The 21,512-nt window shown below is 61.9% G+C and overlaps 3 protein-coding genes across 7 annotated transcripts in view; 1 reads left to right on the forward strand and 2 right to left on the reverse strand.

The window, feature by feature from the left end:
* Window positions 1-923: 923 nt before the first annotated feature.
* On the reverse strand, window positions 924-11,778 carry ZFYVE21 (zinc finger FYVE-type containing 21). Its single transcript, XM_087817900.1, has 8 exons — window positions 11,641-11,778; window positions 5,111-5,161; window positions 4,705-4,873; window positions 3,964-4,039; window positions 3,793-3,884; window positions 3,563-3,616; window positions 1,635-1,777; window positions 924-1,460 (listed from the first exon to the last, which is right to left on the reverse strand). The coding sequence occupies exons 1-8, from the start codon at window positions 11,776-11,778 to the stop codon at window positions 1,425-1,427; spliced, it is 759 nt and encodes a 252-aa protein (XP_087674026.1). The 3' UTR covers window positions 924-1,424.
* A 1,448-nt stretch (window positions 11,779-13,226) lies between these two features.
* XRCC3 (X-ray repair cross complementing 3) lies at window positions 13,227-21,495 on the forward strand. The gene is made up of 7 exons (XM_016214913.2): window positions 13,227-13,966; window positions 14,874-15,011; window positions 15,315-15,527; window positions 18,004-18,158; window positions 19,913-20,125; window positions 20,202-20,248; window positions 20,321-21,495. The coding sequence occupies exons 1-7, from the start codon at window positions 13,912-13,914 to the stop codon at window positions 20,541-20,543; spliced, it is 1,044 nt and encodes a 347-aa protein (XP_016070399.2). The 5' UTR covers window positions 13,227-13,911; the 3' UTR covers window positions 20,544-21,495.
* Window positions 18,682-21,512, reverse strand: part of KLC1 (kinesin light chain 1) — a 44,191-nt gene continuing 41,360 nt past the window's right edge. For 3 of the 5 annotated variants that reach the window (XM_087817925.1, XM_087817918.1, XM_087817914.1), the window contains 2 exons: window positions 19,236-19,302; window positions 18,682-19,041 (listed from right to left, as the gene is read on the reverse strand). In XM_087817925.1, the coding sequence (XP_087674051.1) occupies window positions 19,273-19,302 (30 nt within the window). In that variant the 3' untranslated portion in view covers window positions 18,682-19,041; window positions 19,236-19,272. Of the gene's footprint in view, window positions 19,114-19,235; window positions 19,303-21,512 lie in introns of all 5 variants that reach the window. The other 2 variants (XM_087817906.1, XM_087817915.1) reach the window with 2 other exon arrangements.

The raw sequence follows: 21,512 nt of genomic DNA on the forward strand, positions 1-21,512 counted from the left end.
CATTCTCCGTGCCACCCTCCCCAACAGTGGAACTCCCAGCCACTGTGAGGGGCACTCCCGCTAGCGCCCTGCCCATCCGTTACTGACGTCTCAGAACCCGCCATCCTGCCCCTCGGCACCCGTTTCTTCATTACCAAAGGAGTCCATGGGGAAACTCCTGTCCAGTGGTGGTCCTGACACGGGGGCTCCACTTCCTGTTCTGGCTAGTGGTGCTGGGCTTGACTCCTGATTCCCTGGGCATGGGGGCCCTTAGTCCAGTGACCCACAGCCAGGAGCTTGTGCACAGCTGTCCCCTCCTTTACTCACAACTGCCTTCTCTTCAGCCTCTCGCTGCCCAGGTGTGGCTCTTACCCCACACAACACAGATACTGTTCAAGTGCAGTCAAACCCTGCAGCCCACAGGCCAGGGAGCCTGCAGTTGGTCCTTTGAGTGGCAGGGACATCAGGAGGGGTAGGGGGTGGAGCCAGCCGTGATATAGGACCTCGGCCCAGTGCCAGACGGAAAGAGACGATGGCCCTCCACTGAGGTCAGCTGTGCGTACAGGCTTTTATACCAAAAGTATTTTTTGATGAGACCATTTGAAACTCCAGGATGACATTGGAAATGTTTTTTCTCACATTAAAGTCCAGGCCCTTAGGCTTTATTTTCCATGTACGAGTCTGTATAATTTATGTACAAATGCGTGTATAGATCCGTTGCTGTAGTTGGCCCCCTTTAAGCACCGACTGTACATGTTTGGTGATTAACAGCGAACACAGTGGGGCAGCCTCTGCTGGGAGACGCCACCTCACCTGCGATGCCATGTAAATGTGCACAATAAACCCTGTCCCTCACTGTGGTTGCGCATCGTGTTTCTGGGGCCAGAAAAGAACTGCTGCGGACGGTCAGTGATCTGGACACATGGAAGCGAGGCCTAATCGTGTTTTCAAAATAGGGTTTAATCAAGCTTCATATACAAAGTGTTATACAATTACCTTAATAAAGTGAAAGAGTGAGAAGTACAAAAGGGAACGCTCGCTCGCCCCGTGGTGACGTGTAAGGGTTTGTGTGTAGCCCCTAGTTAGTGCCGTGGCAAAGCCTCCCAGGCCCCCACCGCCCACGTCATCCCTGTGAAGGAATTAATGAAACGAACATCAAGGGGCCAGAAACTCCTAGTAAACCTGGACACACAGAAACATGGTATTGATTATGCTAAAAATGTTTAGCAGTAGTGTAGCTGGGTCTCCACCCACGTGAATATCAACAAGACAGGCTCTGAAGCAGAAGCTGTTTGGAGCGTTAATAAACGGCATGTGCGTCGCACTAGGTGAGCGAGCACGTCTGTTTCTCTGAAGTCTCGCGCTGTCTTCCTAGCACACGTGGGATGAGGGTGAGCAGAGAGCAGGCTCCACCGCTTGCAGCAGACAGGCTGGCCCACGTGCAGTTACTGGTCCCGAGATTCGTAGAGGAGCTTGGCAGCCTGCAGGATAACCAGGAACAGAAATATGACTGGTTCTGCGCCTGGTTAGAGCTGGGGTGGGTATCCCCCAGCTGGGTGGGAGGAGGCAGGTCTTGCCCTGGGGAACGTGGGCCTGCTCAGTGGGAGGGCCCAGCCTCCTACCTGCCCGTGCCCACCACACCTGTGCCTCAGTACCTTGTGCATGGCTGCCAGCCACGCCATCGACTGCCTCCTGCTGCCATTGGCATCTTCCCCTGCAGTCAGCTTCAGCTGGGCTGTGCCCTCAGACCCTGGTGCCGAGTACTGCAGGGACATGCCTGTGGCCCTCGCGGTGCCTCCTGGAGGAAGACGACAGGTAAGCAGGCGCAGATGCCACCAGCCCTGGTGTGGTGGCCAGGGTGGCTCCCAATCCTCGTGCTGGTCTAGGCAGTGGCAGGGCCCTGTGCTTAGGAGGCACCCAGCGAACACCTTCTGGTATATGACCCCAAGTTCACAGGATGGGAAAGGGAGTCAGTCATCTGGCCTGGAGGCCTGCAGGGTCCAGGACAAACCTCACACCAGGCCACCGAGCGCCAAGAGAGATGCTGCATCTCCTGGTCAGGGGGTTCCTGCCCCTGGGAAGCCAACAAGGAAGCTCAGCACCAGTCCCACCTGCCTGCGCCAGTGCAGAGGCCAGCGGTCACAGCTGCCCACCACTGAGAAGCAGCGTCATAGCCGAGGGGACCATGAGAGCAAGGCTCAGCAGCAGTCACCAGCCCAGGACATGAGCTCCCCCAGACGCCACGTGAGGGATGGCCTGCTAGGACACTGCCTAGCTCTGGGGGGGCCAGCTGCTCCACTGGGCCTCCAGTGGGCCCCCCACTGGCCCCACTGGTGACGACTCACTTCCAACACCTCTGAGAGCCAACCACTTAGGACAGAGGGCTCTTCAGTCACTCGACAGCCAGAGAAGGTGCGGGGAGGGCAGCCCCACAGTAAACGCCGCCTACGCTTTTCCTTGGTGGCTCAGGAGGAACGCTCCACCTGAGCAGGAGCCCACCTCTCAGAAGGCTCCTTGCATCAGCCCATCTCTGCGCCTCAGGCCAGCCGAGGGAGCGGCTCTGGCTGAGGCCTGCCCAACCTGTGAAGTGCTATCCCCCAGGCCCAGGCCTCCTGGCCTAACCTGCCACAGCCTCTCCTGCCCTCCGGGTCAGCCTGGCTCGCGTCTGCACACAGGATTCCCCCCGTGCTCCGCCCACAACTGTTTCTGTGAGTTAAGTTTTACTGGCCACGGCCACGTGTCCCTACCTTGGCCTGCTTTCCCACTTTGCAATATTTCCTCTGACCAGCAAAGCCGAATACAGTTACTACTTGGCCCCCAACAGGCCAGCGGCCCTCCTCTGGCTGCCCTCAGCTCAGGGAACTGTCCCAGTGCCCCAACCCCATGGGGACACAATGTTGGGGATTTAAGGTCCCAGGACAACTTTTGGTAGAGCAGGGCTCACTGTGCTCCCTAAACCACCATAGGGGGGCGTGTGGCGCTGGAAGCCCCAGGGCCCTGCCCAGGAGAAAGACCAGAGGCTTCAGGAGGCAGCTGGGTGGCGGCCTTGACCTCCTCCCTGGCCTCAGGCTCCAAGGAGCAGGCAGAGGGCTGACCCAGCTTCTCCAGACCCCACCCTCTGCCCCAAGGTATATTTGACTGCCAGCAGCAGCCAACCAAGGGGACAGGTGGTGACACACTGCCCTGGCTCTGCTTCAGCTGGGACAGAGAGCCCGGAAGGACACAGGCCCCTGGAAGAGCCCAGTGAGCCAGCTGTGACGGGCAGGAAGGTGCTGAACGGCCAGCCGTACCCTGCGCCCCAGCACCCTGCACTCAGCCTGCTCAGGGCAGCCGCACCAGTGAGGAGTTGTAGAACAGTGGGTGACATTTCTCCCTTGGTTAGGAAGACAGCAAATCCATTTCTCCGCTGGGATATTCCCAGTCATGCTCTGGGTGCCCACGTCCTGGACCCAGTCCTCTCAAGCTGACTGAAAGGAGTGAAGGAGCATTTCACAGAGGCCCTTGGCATGATGCCCCCCACCCCCCCGACAGACGCAGAGGAGGGGCACGGGGCCCACGGCATGCTGGGAAGAGCGAGGCTGACCTTCCAAGGCAGGCTGGTTCCCCGGGAGGCTGGTGTAAGTGTGACTGTCTTTTCCTAGTCAGGAAGGTGGGCAGGCAGAAGCAGGAGCACGAGCCACCAGAAACAGAAGGCAAAGTGGGTGAGTCACGGGGTCTCCGGGGAAGACTCGGCTGAGGCCCAAACGTCGAGTTGGAAAGTCCTCGCTGGGCTGAGCGCTCGGGGAGCTTGCCCAGGAGTGGGGCAGGGCTTACCTGCAGCGGCGAAGCCTTCTGCGAGCATCTGCACTGTCGAGATGTGTGTGACTTCAATCTCGTGGTGGCTGTCCCCATCCAGGAGCAGGTACCTGTAAACAGGGTGTCCCGCCGTTACCTGAGGGCTCCGTGGGACAGAGCTGTCAGGTGCTGAGCAATTCTGCCTCTTACCTCTGGTTGTTGGAAAGACGACAAACCATGGTTTCTGACTTCTCTGAGTTTCCAAAAGTTACAAGGAAAGTGGCTCCTTGGGGCACAAAAACAAGCATGACAACACAGCCAGCTCCTCCGGCACGGAGGGCGGGGCGCGGGCAGGACGGGAGGACAGTGAGAAAGACAAGCGGCCCCTCCGGGAGCCCTCGCTGGGGCGAGCTGATGCGTTAGGCTCTGTGGAAGTGCCAGTCGCTGCATCCCCCAGACACCACTCAGCACTGACCATCACACACTGCAGGAGCCACCAGGCCGGGGCAGGAGCAGAGAAAAGGCACACGCCCCAGGCCGCAGGCCCCCGGGCAGGCCTGAGGAGGCGGCCAGAGCCAGGGGCACAGCGGGCCAGGGGCAGGAGGGGCGCTGGGAAACCGACGCTTCGTCTTCAAAGGGCTCGTCCCCCTGTGTCACCACGTCTCGCAATGGCCCGGTGGAAGGTCACAGAAGCTGCTGGCCCACGCGGGGCCGAGTCTGGCACCCATGTAAGAGCTGCAATGAGCGGGGCCCAGGGCCCCCACCCAAAGAGCATCCCAACTTGTGGCCCCAAGCCCGGCAACGTGAGACCAACGTTTTAGGCGATGTCTGCACCGGAAGGGGGGCTGGCTCCACACCTGCTTCTGCAGGAACCGGGGGGCGCCCGCCCGCCGCCCGCCGCCCGCCCTCCGCGCACAGGCCAGGCCCCGCCCGCCGCCCGCAGCCACCTACCGCCCAGCAGCGCCCGGAGCGGCCGGTCGAAGAACTCGGCCTCCCTGCGGGACACGGCGGCGCACGCGGCGCACTGCCGCACGGGGTCCACGAAGCACATGCGCGGCAGCGCCACCTTCTGGCCGCAGCACTTGTCGCAGAAGCACTTCCCGCAGCGGCGGCAGTGGTGCTGGCGGGGGGCGGGGGGCGGGGGGCGGCCGTGAGCGGGAGGCGCCGTCCCGCAGCCCCGGCGGCCAGCACGCCCCGCCCGCCCCTGCGCTGTGCAGAACAGGCCACCCCAGGGCGGGGCCTGGCTGTGTGGAAGCGCCCGCAGGGTCACGTGGACGCCCTGGGATCTGGGGGCGCAGCCCAGGGAGGGCGGATGTCCGTCGGGGCCCCGCCCACCCGCCCGATGGCCTCCGCTCACCTTTCTGGTGAGAAAGTCAAACTTGGCATCGCACTGCATACACCGCGGGCACTAGGAGGGAAGGGGCAGCTGTCAAGCACGCAGCACCCTCGGGCCGTGCCCCCTGCTCCCGGCTGGCCCGTGTCAGTCCCGCGGAGCCGGCTGGGCAGGTGCTGGGGGCGTGTGGCTCTGGCTGTGGAAGCTGCGCCCCGCAGCCCACCCCGCGGCCCCCGCTCTGGAGGCCAGGTCTGAGCTTTGCAAGATCCCAGGACCAACATCTTGTTTCCTCTTTGCCTTTATTTTAAAATCCTCACCCGAGGATGTTTTTATTGATTTTTAGAGAGAGAGGGAGAGAGAACCATCCATCAGCTGCCTCCCGTATGCGCCGGGACTGGGACTTAAACCTGCAACCTTTTGGCGCACAGGCTGATGCTCCAACCAAATGAGCTACCAGGCCAGGACCTCTTCGCTCTTAAGCTGCTTTCTGCATGTGGACACAGGGCCTGGCCCTCCCTGGCCTTCCAGAACCATCTACAGCGGCCGCTGACCTCAGGCGTGGGCTGGCTGCTCTCTGTCAGCTCTGGGAGGCTCTGCGTGTCTGTGCCAGGCCTCTGCACCCGGCCGCTCTCTCCGGTGACCCTAGCCGCCCGCCAGCCACAGAACCCATGGAGAAAGCTCCGCAGGGGCTGTAACCCCTGAGACTGACAGGTCCTAATGAGTGACAACTCCTGGGGCCAGGATGCTGCCAACAGGACCCCTGATAGCGGCTGCCTCCAGCCACTGCAAGGCCCACACATCTGGGCGAGTCCAAAGACCAATCTCTGAATGTAAGGCATCTAGAATTTAAAAGTTGCCCCTTAAACCCGAAGTGATGCAGAAGTATTTTATTCCTCTAAATAACCAACGAAGTTATTCAGAAAATCGGCAGACTTTAAACAGGTCATTTCCCACTGATCATGTAAGAAAAAAGAAAGTTTTGAAATTCTCAACAGAGCAGTTAAATGTGAAAAGAAAACTATCGAAGGAAATAATGCACTGGGCAAGGACCTGAGAACTAGCACCTCCAGAACTGGCACCTCCTGTGATAGGGCAGCACAGGGAACGAGCTGCCGGGGCTCTGGGAAATGCTACCTGGGGGGACAGAGAATGTACCCAAGTCTAGAACCAGCTGTGACCCCCTCTGCCCACTACACACAGCAAGTGCCTGAGATGCCAGCCTCACACACCGTCACCTTGGGAGGGCCAGGCTGATGGTCACACAGGCAGTCACTGGGGAGGACAGATCTGTGGGGCCTACCCACCACAGGGCCTTGAGGAAGCCTGGGGAGGTGGTGGTGGGGGGGAATAGATGGTCCAGGTGGTGCAGGTGGAGGTGTGCTCGCAGGGACACACACATGAGCACACACAGACAGACCCATCTGCCACCAGACCCCTGGCTAGGCTGACCTGGGTTGTGCGAGGCTGCGTCACAGGCAGACACCTCTCCAGGGCAGGACCAGCAGTGGCCTCTGGGGGCCTCTTACTCCCCAGAAGCAAGTCAATAGGAGCCTCCGCCTGTGCTCACCTCCAAGGGCCACCTAGTGCTCGGATGGGAGGAAGGAAGCCGGTGAGAAGTGTGGCCTCTGAGGGCCCCCTGGGTGGCCACAGGTGGCTCCACATTCTACCACCCTCCCCTGCATGCAGGCTCCTCCAGCTCCAGGGAACCTGGGAGGACTGGGACAAGGCCCACACAGGTACTGTAAACAGAGCCACCGGCCGGAAAAGAGAAAACAGGAAGGGCCCAGCACCGGGCCTGGGTCAAAGCCTTTGGGACAGAAGGGGCCCTGGGAGGGCAGAGGCCCAGCACAGAGCTGTCTGGGGGCCCAAGGTCTCTACCAACTTGCTGCCCCCAAAGGCAGCAGAAAGGTTAAATAGTCCAAAAATACAAAGTTTAGAGAATTTAAAGGAATGTTAAAAAAAAAAGTTACTACAAAAACAGCAAAGTTTTAGGACACATGCCTCCCCTCCCACCTGGCTGGCCAGCTCCAGGCTCTCTCACAACCATTTCTTAGGTTGCTCAAAAATAAATAAATCATAAAAGTAAGGTTTTAAAATACACCTATGGCTGTATCTCTATTGAAAGATAATCCCTTTTAAAGAGTAAAAGCCTAACTCCTACAGGTACAAAATGAACCAGTGCCAGAGGATTAACTCAAGGATCAGTGAGGGACCTACTGGGATGCCAGAAACCCAGCTCCTAGGGGAACCCAGGAGAGGACCGTATGCGTCGAGACACGGTCAGTTCTCTACCAGACAGGTGGTCACATAGCTCAGAGAATGGAAGGTGCAGACACTGCAGACCGTCACACCCCAGGAACTTGGTGGGACCCTCGGGACGCCCAGGAACTCCATCATGGTTCCCCATGTGACCTGGTGAGACTCACAGACGCCGCTCTTCACCCAGGACAAGGCCAGACACTGACCCCAAGTTCCCATTCTCCACCTGGATAACCTGTGTACCCCCACCCATCAACCAGAACAAAGGCCATGCACCTCGCTCATTGGACTTTAGTTAAGGTTCTCTCCTTCCCACAGGCCCCTCAACTATGCCCGCCTCAGCCTGAGATGGCAGGTCTGGGCGACCCCGTCCCTCACCTGTGGGTCACACCACTGCACCTGACCGTCCCCCCCTGCATCTGCACCTCGCCTCCACCTGCACCCACTGCTCTCTTCTAGCCTGGTCACTCTCCATAAAGAAAGCCTGACCTTGGAGACACCTGCAGGTCGTGGTGGCAGCTGTCCCCTCCTGCAGCACCCCCTGTGCCACCCCCTGCCCCCTGCAATGACCCCGAAGGACCCACCTATGTCTGGGTTTGCTCTTTACCTGACACACCTGTGCTCCCTTCCCCCAGCTCTGCACCGCACTATCATCATTACCGGAGATACCCAGTGTCGAGGTGGGAGGAGTGCAACACTGCATGGGTTTTAAGGATAAAACTCAATATTTTAGCTGCTTGTGACTAGTCCTTAGGGCACATGCCCAGACAGCCCACCACCAAGCCCACCCTTCTCTGCCATCAGACACTTTGATGGCAGAGTCTCAGGAGCCCTGACACCATTCCTGTTAGATGAGCTGGGTACAGAAACCCAGGTACAGAAAGTAGGGTACGGAGACTCACAGGGCAGGAAGCCCGGAAGCCTAGCCAGGAGAGAAACTGGAAAAAGAAGAACCTTGTCCCCAGGGTAACCTACCCCCCCCCAGCATATCCCTGGTCATGTGGATTAGACCCCTGAGTGGTTTAGACCCCCTAAGTGTTTCCTCCCTAAAGATGGCATCTAGGCCTCAGATGTATTTCAGCTCCAGGCCCAGAAAAGCAGCAAAACCAGACAAGTGGCACCACAGCTTCCACAGGACCAGCTACATTGACTAATGACCCGCCCTGGCACTGACCAATCCGTGGAGACCACGACCCTGAAAGAGCACACCTGGAAGGCTGATGAATGTTCTATTGAGACCCTCCCCTGAGACCTCCCCCAAGATTTCCAACTGCAAGAAACAGTTAAAGAAGCTCAGGACAAAGGATCTAGCCCGCACTCCCCACTAGGGCAGCATACCAGCGCGATCTCCTTCCCCCTTGTTCCCTGAGAGGGGACCCCACAGACTTGCAACCAGGGGAGCAATGGGCAGTGGCAGCTGATCCCGGGCTTACCCCCTGAACTTGTCCCCAAGGCCCCTTCTCTCTGACTTCTCAGGAAGCCAGAGCAGCCCAGCCTGGGCTCTCCTGTTGCCTCTTCCATGCACCTTCCTGTCTCACTGTCCCAAGTAGGTTTTTCCGGCCGTCATGGACCCAGTGCCCTTTGTCTCCCTGCTGTGTAGCCCGTCCCTTTGGATTTCCCCATCCCCCAGCCCCTTTCCTTAAATAAATTTAATTTTTCTTTACCTGCCGTCTGAGATGGATATTTAACTGCTGCCGTCCGCTGACCTTAACCTTTAAATTCCTAGGCTTCCTCGGAGCTCCCACGGCTCCACCTGCCTCCGTGCCCCACAAGCTCCTGGGGGCACAGGCTGCATAACCCTCTGGGTTCACACTAGAGAAGCCATCCTGTTATTTCCGGGGCAGGAATCCCTCCCTCAAGCTGAAAGCTGTCGGCTAGTGCACACGCCACCCCCAAAATTTCCGACACTTTAAGGGATGTCCCCAAGGGCCTAAGCTAATAACCTGGCACAGGGTCAGGCATCTCATAAGGCCTCAATGGATGCGGCGTGGCTGGCCTCCGACTGACCCAGGAAGACAGAGTCCGATGATAAATGGAGGATCATGGACAGAGCTGACAAGGACAGAGCTGGACGCTGGGGACGCAGTGCACTCTCCTGCCACGTTCTACTTAACTCCTTGGCCCTTACCAAACCCCACAAATAAACCTATTTCTCACACAGGAGTCTCCACGAGTGGTCCCGGCGTCCCACAAACACGGACCAGGCAGAGCACCCCTAAGTGCATCCAGCAGGGCACTGCCCAGTGCCAGGCGAAGACACAGCAGGTGCACCACACCCTCCTTTTTGGAGGGGCTCCCCATCCTTCCAACATGGAAATGAAACTCCCGTTAGGGGAGGGGCACCGCACAGATTCAAGCATTTCAACCCAACTTGATTAGAATTTCGCAAGAGTTCTCAGGGCAGCCTGGGCGGGGTTCCAGACCCGCCCCACCGCTGAATTCCACACACAGGCTGCAGAGAGGCCAGAATGCAGGAGACGCCAAAGGGCTCTGAGCAAGGGGACAGCGGAGGGAGCGAGCAGCGAGCTGGAGAGCTGTCAGACAGCTGGCGTGGGCCGTTCTCCGCAGCCACACCGGCCTGCACGGCCGGGCAGCGCGTCCGCCGTGGGAATTCCATGGGGATCAGTTAGAGGAAAAAATGTCTAGAGAGGCTGGGGGGGCAAGAGTGGGAAACCACTGACACACCCTGGCCTGGCCTCCAGGACACACCCAGGTGACATGCGGCCCACGTGACACTTGCTTCTGTTTCTGCTGAGACCGTGGACCCTCCCCCATGGTGGAAGAGACCAGTTGGCCTCCCTCTGCTCGGTCACTCACTGGCCTTCTCGGGTGTCACTCAGTTATTTTGACTTCTTGGCGGTGGCACCTGTTGGGCTCCCTCCCTAGGACAGCTCAGCGAACTCTGGGACACGTACCCACAAGAACAAGGCTCAGGCTTTGCCTCTCCCTTCACCCTTTACCAGCCCTGACCAGGAGGCCGTGAGGAAAAGTACATTTTGTGAGTTCAGAGTCCAAGCACCTTGGGCAGAAACACAGGAAAGAAAGGGCGCAACAGGGAGAGGAGACAGGAGACACTGGGAGCCTGTGGCCTGGCCCTGGGCACGGTCCACTCCCCAGCATGGCCCAGGGGGCCCTGGCGACTCCCACCCTCCCCTGCGGGCCTCTCTCTGGCCTCAACACTGACTGCCACCTACTGCCAGGGCTCCAGGGCTCCAGGCCGCCCAGGAGGGACGGGGAGGGAGTCGCCTCCAGGGGCCCTGCCCCCAGCTGCCCCCACTTCACGGCCCCTCCCCTTAAAAACACCAAACCTGCCAGTGTGACAGGGATTCTCAGGGGGAGAGGAAAGCAGCTGGTCCCACCGCGGAGGGGCTGGAAGTCAAAGCGCTTCCAAAGACCCCAGCACTCGGATGGCTTCACTCCCACGGGGGCGATGGACGGAAAGCAGCAAACTCGGGGCGCAAAGAGCAGAGCGGCGGGCGCCGGGGGAGGGGCTCGGCCGCGGTGCCGGAGGAGCCCAGGCGCGGGGAGGGGAGCACCGTCCGGCCCTAAAGCTGCGCCCCTGGAATTCGCACAACGGTACCGGCCAGCGTTACCCCAACACATTCAACTTCAAAACGTCGGGGCGCTTTGCCGTCCTCCAGAGCCATGGGCGGGCGCGGGGTCCCCCCGCCCGCTGGAGCCCGAGCCCCGGCCCGACGCAGGGCGGCCTTCGGGAGGCGGGGCAGCCCCGGGCTCCGGCGGCCGGGCAGGTGCAGCGCCCCAAACAGGGCGCGGGCCCCGCAGAGGCCGCCCCGAAACGAGCCGGCTCCGCTCCGCCGGGCGGGGCTGCACCGGGCTCCCCACGCTCCCGCCCCAGCAGCTCGGCCGACGCCGTGGGAGTCACAGGTGGGCGAGGCCCGGGCACCTCGGGACGCGCGGCCCGTGCAGGGGACCCAGGGCTCGGGGGGAGGGGAGGGGGCTCCGGGCGCCCCAAGAGGGAACCAGGAGCGGGCAGAGCGCCCGAGGCCCCTGGAGGGGTGGAGCGCGCGGGCGGCGGGAGCCCGGGGCACCCGGGGGCGCGGGAGGGCGGCGGGGCAGAGGAGGGGGCGGGGGGAGGGCTGGTCGGGCTCCGGAGGGGCGTCGGGCGCCGGGCGGGCCTGGGGCGCGGGCGCGGGTCCGGGTGCGGACGGGGGTGAGGGGAAGGCGGGCGCGTCCGGGGCGCGTCGCGGGGTGCGGACAGGAACCCGGGTGCGGAGCGGCGCCCGGGTGGCGGGCGCGTCCGGGCGCCGACGGGGCTGGCGGGGGCCGCGACCTACCTCCTTGTCCGGGACCCACTGCGGCTCCTCCAGGCCGAACGGGCTGCCGAAGGCGCGGTGCTCGGGCACCATGCGCAGGCCGCTGGGCGAGCGCACCAACTTCTTGGCGTCGCGGCGAGCGGCCACCTCGGAGGCCATGACGCCGCCGCCGCGCCCGCCCGCCGCCCTCGCTCGGCCCCGCCCGGCCCGGCCCGAAGCCCCGCCCGGCCGCGCCGCTGACCGCGCCCGCGCCCAATCGGTGCGCTCGGCCTGGAGCGCGGGCCAATCGGCGCCCTCGCTCCGCCCCGCCTCTGCGCCCTCCAATCCGCGCAAGGGCACCTCCCCCGCCACCCCGCGGTCAGCCACCAATCGGCAGTGAGGGCCGGCTCCGGCACGCTCCGCCCTTCTCGAGGCGGTTGTGACTTTGGATTGGCTAGCGGGTCTGTGACGTAACTCAGCTTCCTCTCTGATTGGCGTATCCGGCGCGGGGCGTCTGGCGCTTATTGGGAGAGGAGGTTGCGGGGGCGGGACGGCGCGAATTGAGGAGCGCGCGCGAGGTGGGAGCCGCGGTCCCGCGGGCCTGGGGTCCCGGGGCGCCGGGGCGGCGGGGCGGCGGGGCGGTGGGGAGGCGCTGCGGCCGGGGCAGCCGGGCTCGTGGGCGGCGGGGCCAGGCCGGTGCTCGGGCTCGGAGGCGGGTCGCCGTGGGAGCCGGGGGCGCGGCGGGAGGTGGGTCCGCGGGCGGCCCCGGGCCGTCGAGAGCGCCCGTGCTGGGCGCCGGGCCGGGGAGTCGCTGGGAAACGGGAGAGCGCAAAGCTACGGGCCAGGTCGCTCAGGGGCCGGAAAGAAGGGGTTCCCGGGGGGGGGGCGAGGTCCTGAGAAGGGGTGAGCCATGGGGGCCGGGAGGGCCCCCCGCGGGCAGTGGTGAAAGCGCCCTCCCGGCGCTGGGGGATGGAGGGGAACCCCAAGCTCCCGTAGGCGGGGGGAGCGCGAAAGATGCCCGGTCTGCAGAGTGGGTTGTGCCCGGCGCGGCCGGACACCCCGAAACGGGGGGGCCCCTGCGCCCCAGGTTTGGCAGAGCGTGGAGCGGGAGGCCCCGCGGGGCGGTTAACGAGCGGCCGTGGCGCTCGGGGGGCGGGGGCTGACGCTGGTCAAGGGCTTGGACACGCAGCCAGGACCTGGGTCCCAGGGCAGCCGCTTGCTGGCTGTGTGACCTGAGCTTGTCACCTAACCACCCTGTGCTGCGTCCCGTCAGCAGGACGGGGGCTGTCACGTTGCTGTTGTAGGTCTGAGTCCACTCGTGTCAAGGGCTTAAGACAGTCCTTGGAACAGACTAAGGCCTGGCGAGTTACTTTCATGCGTTAGTTTTGAAAAAAAGGTCTTTACTCTCCTGCCTTTAATTCTTCATCACCAGCCAGTTTCAGGCCCTTGAAACTGAGTCTCGCTGCCCAAGGGCAGGGAGGCCTGTCTGTCTGTAGCGCTGACCCTTCCATCCCAGTGTGGGTTAGCAGCGCGGGGGACCCCGGCCTGCTCCCTGAGAGCCCCCAAGACAGAGGAAGGGCTCTCCCTGGGAGGCGCAGGGCTTCACTCCAGGCAGTAACTGGAGTTTCTTGTGTTTGGTCTTAAGAGTTTGTGCAGATGTTGGTTTTTTCTGTAGCTCACTCGGCAGCGTGTAGTGTTAACTGTCCCCCGAAGTGGCTGAACTCAGATGCTCCAGGAAGCGTCTCAGTCTGCCCAGGCCACCCGTGCCTGCTGCAGGGTGCTCCTGGGCAGACTCCTCGCTGGCTGGAGAACACAGGGCCCTGCCCCACGCAGAGTGGGGGATGAGGCACCTGCCTGGGGCTGTCCGTCTAGCACCTGGCCCAGTGTCCGGTACACAGCAGGTGCCTGTCGGCGACCACAGCCTCCAGGTGCCTGGTCAGAATCCGAGTTCTGCATTCAAGCCTCTCCTGGAGGCCGCAGCCTCTTGACAGCCTCCCTGACTCTGTCTGCATCCAGCCCCAGGTGGTCTGCAGGGGATGGGATGGGACAGCCATGTGCTGTGGTGACCCGAGTGCCAGTTGCGGGGGTTTCTTCCGGTGCATCAGTGTGTGGATTGAGTCCGAGGTGTCTGGTACCAAATGGCTCTGACAGGTGTTTGTTGCCTTGGCCTTACCCCGTGGTGTCCCTGCAGAGTGAAGCCTCTGACCTGTGGGCTGACAGTGACCCATCGCGAAGGGGTCAATGGACGGTCTGAGTTGACAGCAAGCGCGTCCCTGGGAAGTTGTTCGTCTTTGTGGTCAACGCCCTGAAGAAATGGATTTGGACCAGTTGGACCTGAATCCCAGAATTACTGCTGCAATTAAGAAAGGTATACGTCCTGACGTTTATGTGAAATGTGTGCACGTGCAGGCGCCTGTCTGTACGCCTCCTGTAAAACGCACCAAGGGGGGTGCCCCGTCCCTCTTCCCAGGACGCCCCTCTGGATCCCTACCCCAGTGCTGGGCCGTGTGGGGACGGCTCTTCGAGTGTGTGCGTGTGTTTAATTGAAAACACTGTTTAAAAGTTAATTTTTATTTTCACCAATGTATGCATATCGTCTAAACCGTGAAACACAGCTACTTGCCACGAGCCGTTAACAGTTTTGTCTTTAACTCTGGGTTCTGAACACGGAGCTCACTGCCCTGTCTTGTTCAGACCTCCTGGCGCCCCACATGCCCCACAGTTGGAACACACTGGGTCCTGCCAGGGATGTGAGCGGGGACATAATGGCCATCGCGGAACCTGGGGGTGGGGGAGACTGTTTCCTTTCATGTACCATCTTTAGTTTTTTCCCACCAAAGTTAGTAGTTGCCTCCTTTTTTAACGGACTGCATTTTCTGTGTACTTTCCCCGTTTCCCACACCTTCCTGCAGGTCTGCCAGGCACCTGTCTGAATGCTCAAAGGGCGGGACAGCTCACCCACCTGTGTTTCCTGGGCGTGCATGCCCAGCCCCTGCCCGCTGGTGGGAAATGGGTGCCGGCCATGGCTCTCGGTACCTGGGAGAGGCCCCCAACCCCCTCCTCCCCATTTCCCACCCCACCTGGCTTTGCTGTGGTCTCCCCCAGGTGCCTCCCTCCTTGTCCTGTGTCATCACACTCTGCCCAGGGGTTCCCACAGCTCGGGAGCAGATGGACCTGGCCCTGCCCACGAGGCCCCCAGAATTGGAGACAGCATTCCCCTAGTTACTGCTGCATTGCCTCGTGTCTGGTCCTGAAACTTATTTGTATAATTTCAGCCAAACTGAAATCCATAAAGGAGGTTTTGCACTTTTCTGGACCAGACTTGCAGAGACTGACCGGCCTCTCTGGCCCTGACGTGCAGCACTTGCTGAGAACAGTCTCCTCACACCTGCGGGGAAGCGGCGTCTTCACAGGTGGGCAGGACGGGTGTGCCCTGCCGAGGCCCTGGGGCTCCGCTGGGGGCACAGACTCCGCCGAGGGGCGACCGCAGGGCATGGTGGCGGCGGCGGGATCGGGATGCACTGGGGGCACAGGGCCACGGGGGCCCTCACTCCAGGGGTCGGTTCTTGGGCCAGAGGAGAAGGGTGGAGACTGAGGGGCACAGGAAGCAGGGATGAGTGGCCACCAGGCAGAGCCCTGTGGCTGGGAGGAGCCTCCTGGCCAGAGGGTCCTGCCCCCGGCAGCTGCCCACCCTCCTGCTGCCCCGTCCTCCCCAGCACTCGACCTGCACCTGCAGAAGGAGCGCTTCCCCGAGCAGCACCGGCGCCTGAGCCTGGGCTGCCCCGTGCTGGACGGGCTCCTTGGCGGCGGCCTGCCCCTGGCCGGCATCACCGAGCTGGCCGGCCGCAGCTCGGCAGGGAAGACCCAGCTGGCGCTGCAGCTCTGCCTGGCCGTGCAGTTCCCTCGGCGGCACGGAGGCCTGGAGGCGGGTGAGCGGGCGCCCCCTCTGCAGGGGGCAGGGGTAAGGGATCGTCCAGTGGGCTCTTGGGCCTGGCTCTGTTCTTGGCCACTGCCCGAGGTTGGGACCCAGGGCCGGCTTCTGCAGTTGGCATCTCGCTCACATGGCTGTGGGATGCCCCCTGGGAAGCGTGACCAGCCCCGCCCCACGTGGACCCCGGAGGTCCCCGTGAGCACGAAGTCCCCAGCTGTGGGCTGGCCTGAAGGTGCCCGCCCCTTACCTGCACAGGTGGCACTTGCCACCAGCCCGCAGGACGCTCGCTGGGAAGGGGCTCCGGGGCCCTCTGGCCTGGCCTGTGCCTGTGAGGTGACTTTTCCAGGCTGCCTGTTGGCGTCCTCAAGGTTGAAATTCAAGTTGTTTCTTGCGTGTGAGGTCCCTAGAGTAGCTCCTCGGTTTTATGAAAGTCCGCGGTGCTCACGCGTGGTTCCCATGGAGCTCTGAGGTCGCCTACGGACCCAGAGCGCAGCACCTGTGTGCCCGTCGCGGACCCCACTCCCCAGACGGGGTGCCTGCCCCGGCCAAGCAACGGGGTGGGGACAGCCAGGGATAGACCTTCCGAGGCCAGGCTGCCTCCTCACAGTTGTCAGACCTGCTGCTCTGGGGTCTGCCAACAGACAACCCTAAGAACTCCTCCTCCTCGCTGGGACCCCTGTGGGGCCTCTGGGTGGGGGCGCCCGGCTCCTGCTTCCTCCAGGCTGAGCCGAGAGCAGTGTGGTAGGGACGTGGGGTTGGCTGGGGGCCCGGGCAGGGCACAGCCCCATCCCCAGCCTCTTTTTTCTTACATAATTGGGATGTGATTCACATACCATAAAACTCACTCTTATAACGTACAATTCGGGTTATCTTAGCACATTCCAAGGCTGTGCCCTCACGACTGTCTAGTTCCAGAGCATTTCTTCACCCAGAAAGAGCCCTGTTCCCAGAAGCATCCCTCCCCGTTGCTCCCGGCCCCCAGCCACCTGCTGTCTGCGCTCCTGCCTCTCCTGGCACGTCTGTGAGTGGAATCAGGCCCACGTGGCCTTTTAAGTCTCTTCACTCAGCATCATGTGCGAGAGGCAAGGTCCCCCATGTGAGCCGAGTGCGTCTGTTGTGTGTGGGCACCATTTCTTCATTTGTCCACTGGTGGACTTGGGTTGTCCACCGCTTTGGTGACCAGGGCTGCCATGGGTGTGGTGACATGGGTGTGGCCCCCCAGTGGCCACCTGGGAGGGGAGCTGCAGGGTCACAGGAAGCTCCATGTAACTTCTGGGCCCACCAAGGGCTCCAGGTTCCCACATCCATGCCACCCCCTGCCAGTGGCTCTGATGACCACGTCCCTGTGGGCGTGGCCGCTGTCCCCGTGGGCGTGAGGTGGCCTTGCTGCAGTTTTCACCTGCTTTCCCCGAACGACCGAGGATGTTCAGCATCTTTCCGTGAACTTGGTCATTTGTGTGTCTTTGGAGACATGTCTGTTCAGATCCTTTCCCCATTTTAAAAGCTGGGTTTTCTGTCTTTCTGTGGTTGAGCCGAAAGGGGTCTGTGTGGAACTTGGAGACCGAATCCTCGGATGCGTGCCCTGCAGTATTTTCTCCCAGCGCCGTCTCTTCATTTCCTGGGTGGTGTCTTGAAGCCCAGTTTATCTATTTTCTTCTTGTGTTTTTTATGTCTTATCTGAGAATCTGTTGCCTGACCCAAGGTCACCAAGACTTTACCTGTTTCCTGCTGAGAGTTTCAGCTTTGGCTCTCACGGTCTGTCCACCCCGCTTAGTTTTGTGTGTGGTGTGAGGTAGGGTCCAGACTCAGTCTTTTGCAGGCGGGACATCTAGTTTCCATAACGATAGGGCCTCTTCCAATGGCCCCTGGTTCCTAGTTGCTGGACTCAGGGTCCACTCTGGTATAGGGGCCAGGCCCCGGTTAGCGTGTTGCATGTCCCTGGGTGTTCGGGCTCCTGGTGACATGCTGCTAGTTATCCAGTCACAGTGAAGACACAGTGGTCACCACACCGTCTGAATCATGGGGGGGCCTTGAAAGGGGCATCCAGGCCCCGCAGGGGGCTCAGCAGGTTGGAGTGTCTTCCCTATACCACAAAGGTGGCGGGTTCGTTCCCTGGTCAGGACACATACAAGAGGCAACCGATCAATGTTTCTCTCTCACATCGATGTCTCTCTCTCTCTTCCCCCCCCTCCCTCCCTTCCTCTTTCTCTGAAAATCAGTAGAGACATATCCTCAGGCAAGGAGTAACAAAAAAAAGAAAGTGCCATCTAGGAAACAGGCACGGGGGCGCCTCAGGGGCATCTCCCTGCGTCTGGGGGGCATTTCCAAAGGCCTGTGGGCCCTAATTCCACTCACGTCCACTCGAGTCAGCCCAAGGGGCAGACCCACAGAGTGACACCCCGTCAGCTTGGGGGCTGTGGTGGGAGGTGGGGGGCAGCGCTGGGAGGCATGCTCACGGTGCCGCGGCCTCCCAGGGGCCGTGTACGTCTGCACGGAAGACGCATTTCCCAACAGGCGTCTGCAGCAGCTCATCGCCCAGCAGCAGTGCCTGCGGGCAGACGCCCCGGCGGGCGTGGTTGAGAAGATAAAATTTGGGAACCACATCTTCATTGAGCACGCGGCCAACGTGGTGAGTGTCCTGCTGGTCCCTCCAGCCCCGGTCTGAGGGGAAGGCAGCCGGGTGGGCCAGTGTGTGGGCCCCATGACGCCCGCCAGTCACCAGTGCAGTGACGTCCGATGGACGTGTCCCCATTCAGATAAGCATGATTAGTTACCTGGAATTTGGGTTGAACTGGGAGTCCCATGTGTTTCCTGCCACCCCGCCCAGGAGGGCACCTGGCCTGCCTCCGCCCCTCTGGCCACCCTGAGAACACTGCCCAGGGCGGCTATTGTTTCCGCTGATGGTGAGAAAGCCCCCTTGTTGGGGCAAGAGGGCACCAGCCTGGACCAGCCCCTCGGATCACCCACCTCCTGGCTGGCTGCTGGCCTGGCCCACGGGCAGGGACAGGGTGCCGTGACCAAGTCATGGTTTGGTGGAGAAAGAAGCAATGAGTGGGAGGGACTTGGAAGGAGAGACAGGAGGGTGTGGCCTCTCTGAGGGCCTGGCTTCCCCTGCTTAAAGAATTGTTATAAAAAGAACTTCACCTAAAGAATAAGGCATATAAACTTTTAATTTTTTAAAAATGTACAATAAAATACATTATCACACACAGTGCAGGGAAGGAATGGGGCATGGGCCGAGCGCCGGGTCTCCTGGAACCAGGCCTGGAGGGAGGTTGTGCCCACCCGGCCATGCCTTCAGGGCCAAGTATGGCCGTGGCTTCGCATCCCACTGAGCAGTGTGGCTGTTAGTGTGACTGTGCGCCCGGGCCCGGGGCCCGGACACAGGAGTTAGTGCTGCAGGCTCCCAGCTGCAGGGCCCTCCAGCCTCGGCGACTGTCTCCCCGGCTGTCACAGGGCCGGCTCTGGCCTCACGAGCAGCGTGGTCCTGGGTCCTCCGGGGGCGCAGCTCACTGCGAGGGAAGGCGATGGTTCAGGGCCAGTCCGCCAGGATCCGGTGGCATTTCTGGCTTGTTCTGAACCAGCTGCAAGGGGAGCAGTCGCCGCTCTCTCGCTGGGTGTTTGCCCAGAGGCTGGGGAATGGGTCCCTGACCTAGGCCCCTCCCCGCGTCCGGCCCAGCCCTGTGGAGACGGGTGCGGAACTCACATTTGCGCTGGCGTCTTCCAGCCCGCTGCTGCTGCTGTCATTGTCCAGAGGTTCTCCCGGGGACACCCTGGAGACGAAGCACAGGGGAGTCTCAGTTCAGGATGAGGAGCCACTTGTGACAGCTCTTAGTTCTGAGGGGACAGCCGGTGTTTGGCTGCCCAGCACTGGGACCCGAGTCCCTGCCAGCAGGCGAAGCACCCATGGGGCAGGCCTGAGCACGCTCTGCCCGCCCCAGAGCCCTGCTGATTCAGCCCCGGGCCAAGCGGGGCTGCTGGGAGCTCAGGGCCTTGCAGGGTGGGCAGGGCTGGCTCAGGGCACCTGCAGCCCCACCCTGGCCGTGCTGATGTCCCGGTGTGCAACCTGGGCAGGACCCGGGGTCTCCACGTTCCGGGCAAGGCTGGGTGCGGGACAGACCCTGACCCGGCCCTGCTGCCTCCTCGCCTCCGCCAGGCTCAGGGCCTCCTGGCCTGAACACTGAGGGCACAGTCCCAGTAAGCACAGCAGTGGCAGGCTGACCTTGCAATGTGGACAGGTCCAGGTGGTCAGAGCCAGGCACGAGGCCACCAGAGGGTCACAGTGATGGCCCGGAGTGGGACAGGGATCCCACCCACCAAGGACTTGGGAAGTAGGATAGACAGGACGCGAGGGTGGTGACGGCCCCTCCCCTCGGCTTCCAGGACACGCTGCTGGAGTGTGTGAGGAGGAAAGTGCCCCAGCTGCTGTCACGGGGGATGGCGCGCCTGGTGGTCATCGACTCCGTGGCTGCTCCGTTCCGCTGCGAGTTTGATGGGGCGGCCTCAGTGCGCAGGGCCCAAGCGCTGCAAGCCCTGGGGGCTGCGCTGCGCAGGCTGAGCTGGGCCTTTCGGAGCCCAGTGCTCTGCATCAACCAGGTGGGCCACCCCCTGCCCTCCCTGTCCCCTCACGAAAGGAGAGGCTCTGCCCCCTGACCCTCATCTGACTTTCCAGGTGACGGAGGCCATGGAGGAGCAGGACACGGCACCTGAGGCGCCCAGGTGAGCAGGCCCTGGGCAGGGGGCTTGGCAGGGCCGGCTCTGTGAGTAACACTGGCCCATCTCCTGCCTCAGGGCCCCAGGGGAGCACCTTGCTCCCGCCCTCGGCATCACCTGGTCCAACCAGGTGCTCGTGAGGCTGATGGCTGACCGGCAACGCCCAGAGGAGGCCCCGCTGCTGGGCTGCCCCACCCGCACCCTGAGGGTGGTCTTCGCCCCCCACCTACCCCCCTCTTCCTGTTCCTACACAATCAACACCGAGGGTGTGCGAGGGACGCCTGGGACCCAGTCCTGCTGACACCAAGGAGGCCGTCTCCAGCACAGCCATCCCACACGCACGGGCACAGGGACCAGTTTGGCACAGCATCCCTGGGTCAGGGTCTCCAGGGTGTTGGCTTGGACCCAGGCCTGGGCCAGGGCCTGCTCCTCCCTCCCTGGGGGACCAGGAGCACTTGCCTCCCCTGCTGTGCTGGCCCTGCTGGGAGCTGGCAATGGTCCCGAAGGCCCCACACAAGGCGCGGCTCTCCCCGTCCTGTCCACATCAGCCCCTGCCCGGGACTGGGACCAACTGCCCCGATGTGGGGACTTGTCCTGCAGGCTGTGCCTGTTCCAAAGGGGGAGGGTTTTTACTTTTGCATTGTCTCTGCCACCGGCCACTGCTGGGCAGGTGGGCAGACAGCTGGGCTGGCTTCTGAAAAATGGGCCCATCTGCAGGAGAACCAGTTCTGGGCAAACGAGAACTTCAGTTTTTAAAAGGCAGCAGCATCCCGCACATCCTCGGTGCTGTTGGGGACACAGCAGGACACCTGGTAGGGCCACCTGCTCACCTGGCCCAGGCTTTACTTCCAGGTGAAAGCTGGACCTCCCATCTGCACAGGGTCCTGCTGTGTATGAGTGCAAACCAGATAAAATCTGACCATCTGGTCGTAGGGACACAATGCCCAGTGGTCACCACAGGATGTGACTGCCCAGCGCAGAGCCAAGTCTGTCTTCATCCCAGCGCTTCACGTGCTGCTTGGCACAGGGGGCGGGGGACTCAGACAAATAAATGTGAGTGGACACAGTTGTGGCTGTTGGACCTGTCACTGACTTGCTCCGTGCCAGGCATGGTCCTAAGAGGTCCTCACTGACCGTGCCCCCCACAGCCCTGGAGACGGGGCCTGTACCCGCCTTGCTCCCAGAGAAACAGGCACCAGACACTCGAGGGACTTGCCATGCTCCAACTCAGGCACAGCTGACTCTGGGCCATGCCAGCGCTGGGGCTGGG

Source organism: Miniopterus natalensis, chromosome 1 (genome assembly GCF_054644295.1).
Source record: "Miniopterus natalensis isolate mMinNat1 chromosome 1, mMinNat1.hap1, whole genome shotgun sequence".
In the NCBI taxonomy this organism is placed as follows: domain Eukaryota; kingdom Metazoa; phylum Chordata; class Mammalia; order Chiroptera; family Miniopteridae; genus Miniopterus; species Miniopterus natalensis.

Bases quoted from the DNA above. Each gene is read 5' to 3' on its own strand.
- ZFYVE21 (XM_087817900.1), bottom strand. From the start codon at position 11,778: ATGGCCTCCGAGGTGGCCGCTCGCCGCGACGCCAAGAAGTTGGTGCGC. The intron at 5,162-11,640 runs GTAGGTCGCGGC...CTTCCCTCCTAG, and splicing joins AGTGGGTCCCGGACAAGGAG to TGCCCGCGGTGTATGCAGTG. The intron at 4,040-4,704 runs GTAGGTGGCTGC...TTGTGCCCCAAG, and splicing joins GCTCCGGGCGCTGCTGGGCG to GAGCCACTTTCCTTGTAACT.
- XRCC3 (XM_016214913.2), top strand. From the start codon at position 13,912: ATGGATTTGGACCAGTTGGACCTGAATCCCAGAATTACTGCTGCAATT. The intron at 13,967-14,873 runs GTATACGTCCTG...GTATAATTTCAG, and splicing joins TACTGCTGCAATTAAGAAAG to CCAAACTGAAATCCATAAAG. The intron at 20,126-20,201 runs GTGGGCCACCCC...CTGACTTTCCAG, and splicing joins CAGTGCTCTGCATCAACCAG to GTGACGGAGGCCATGGAGGA.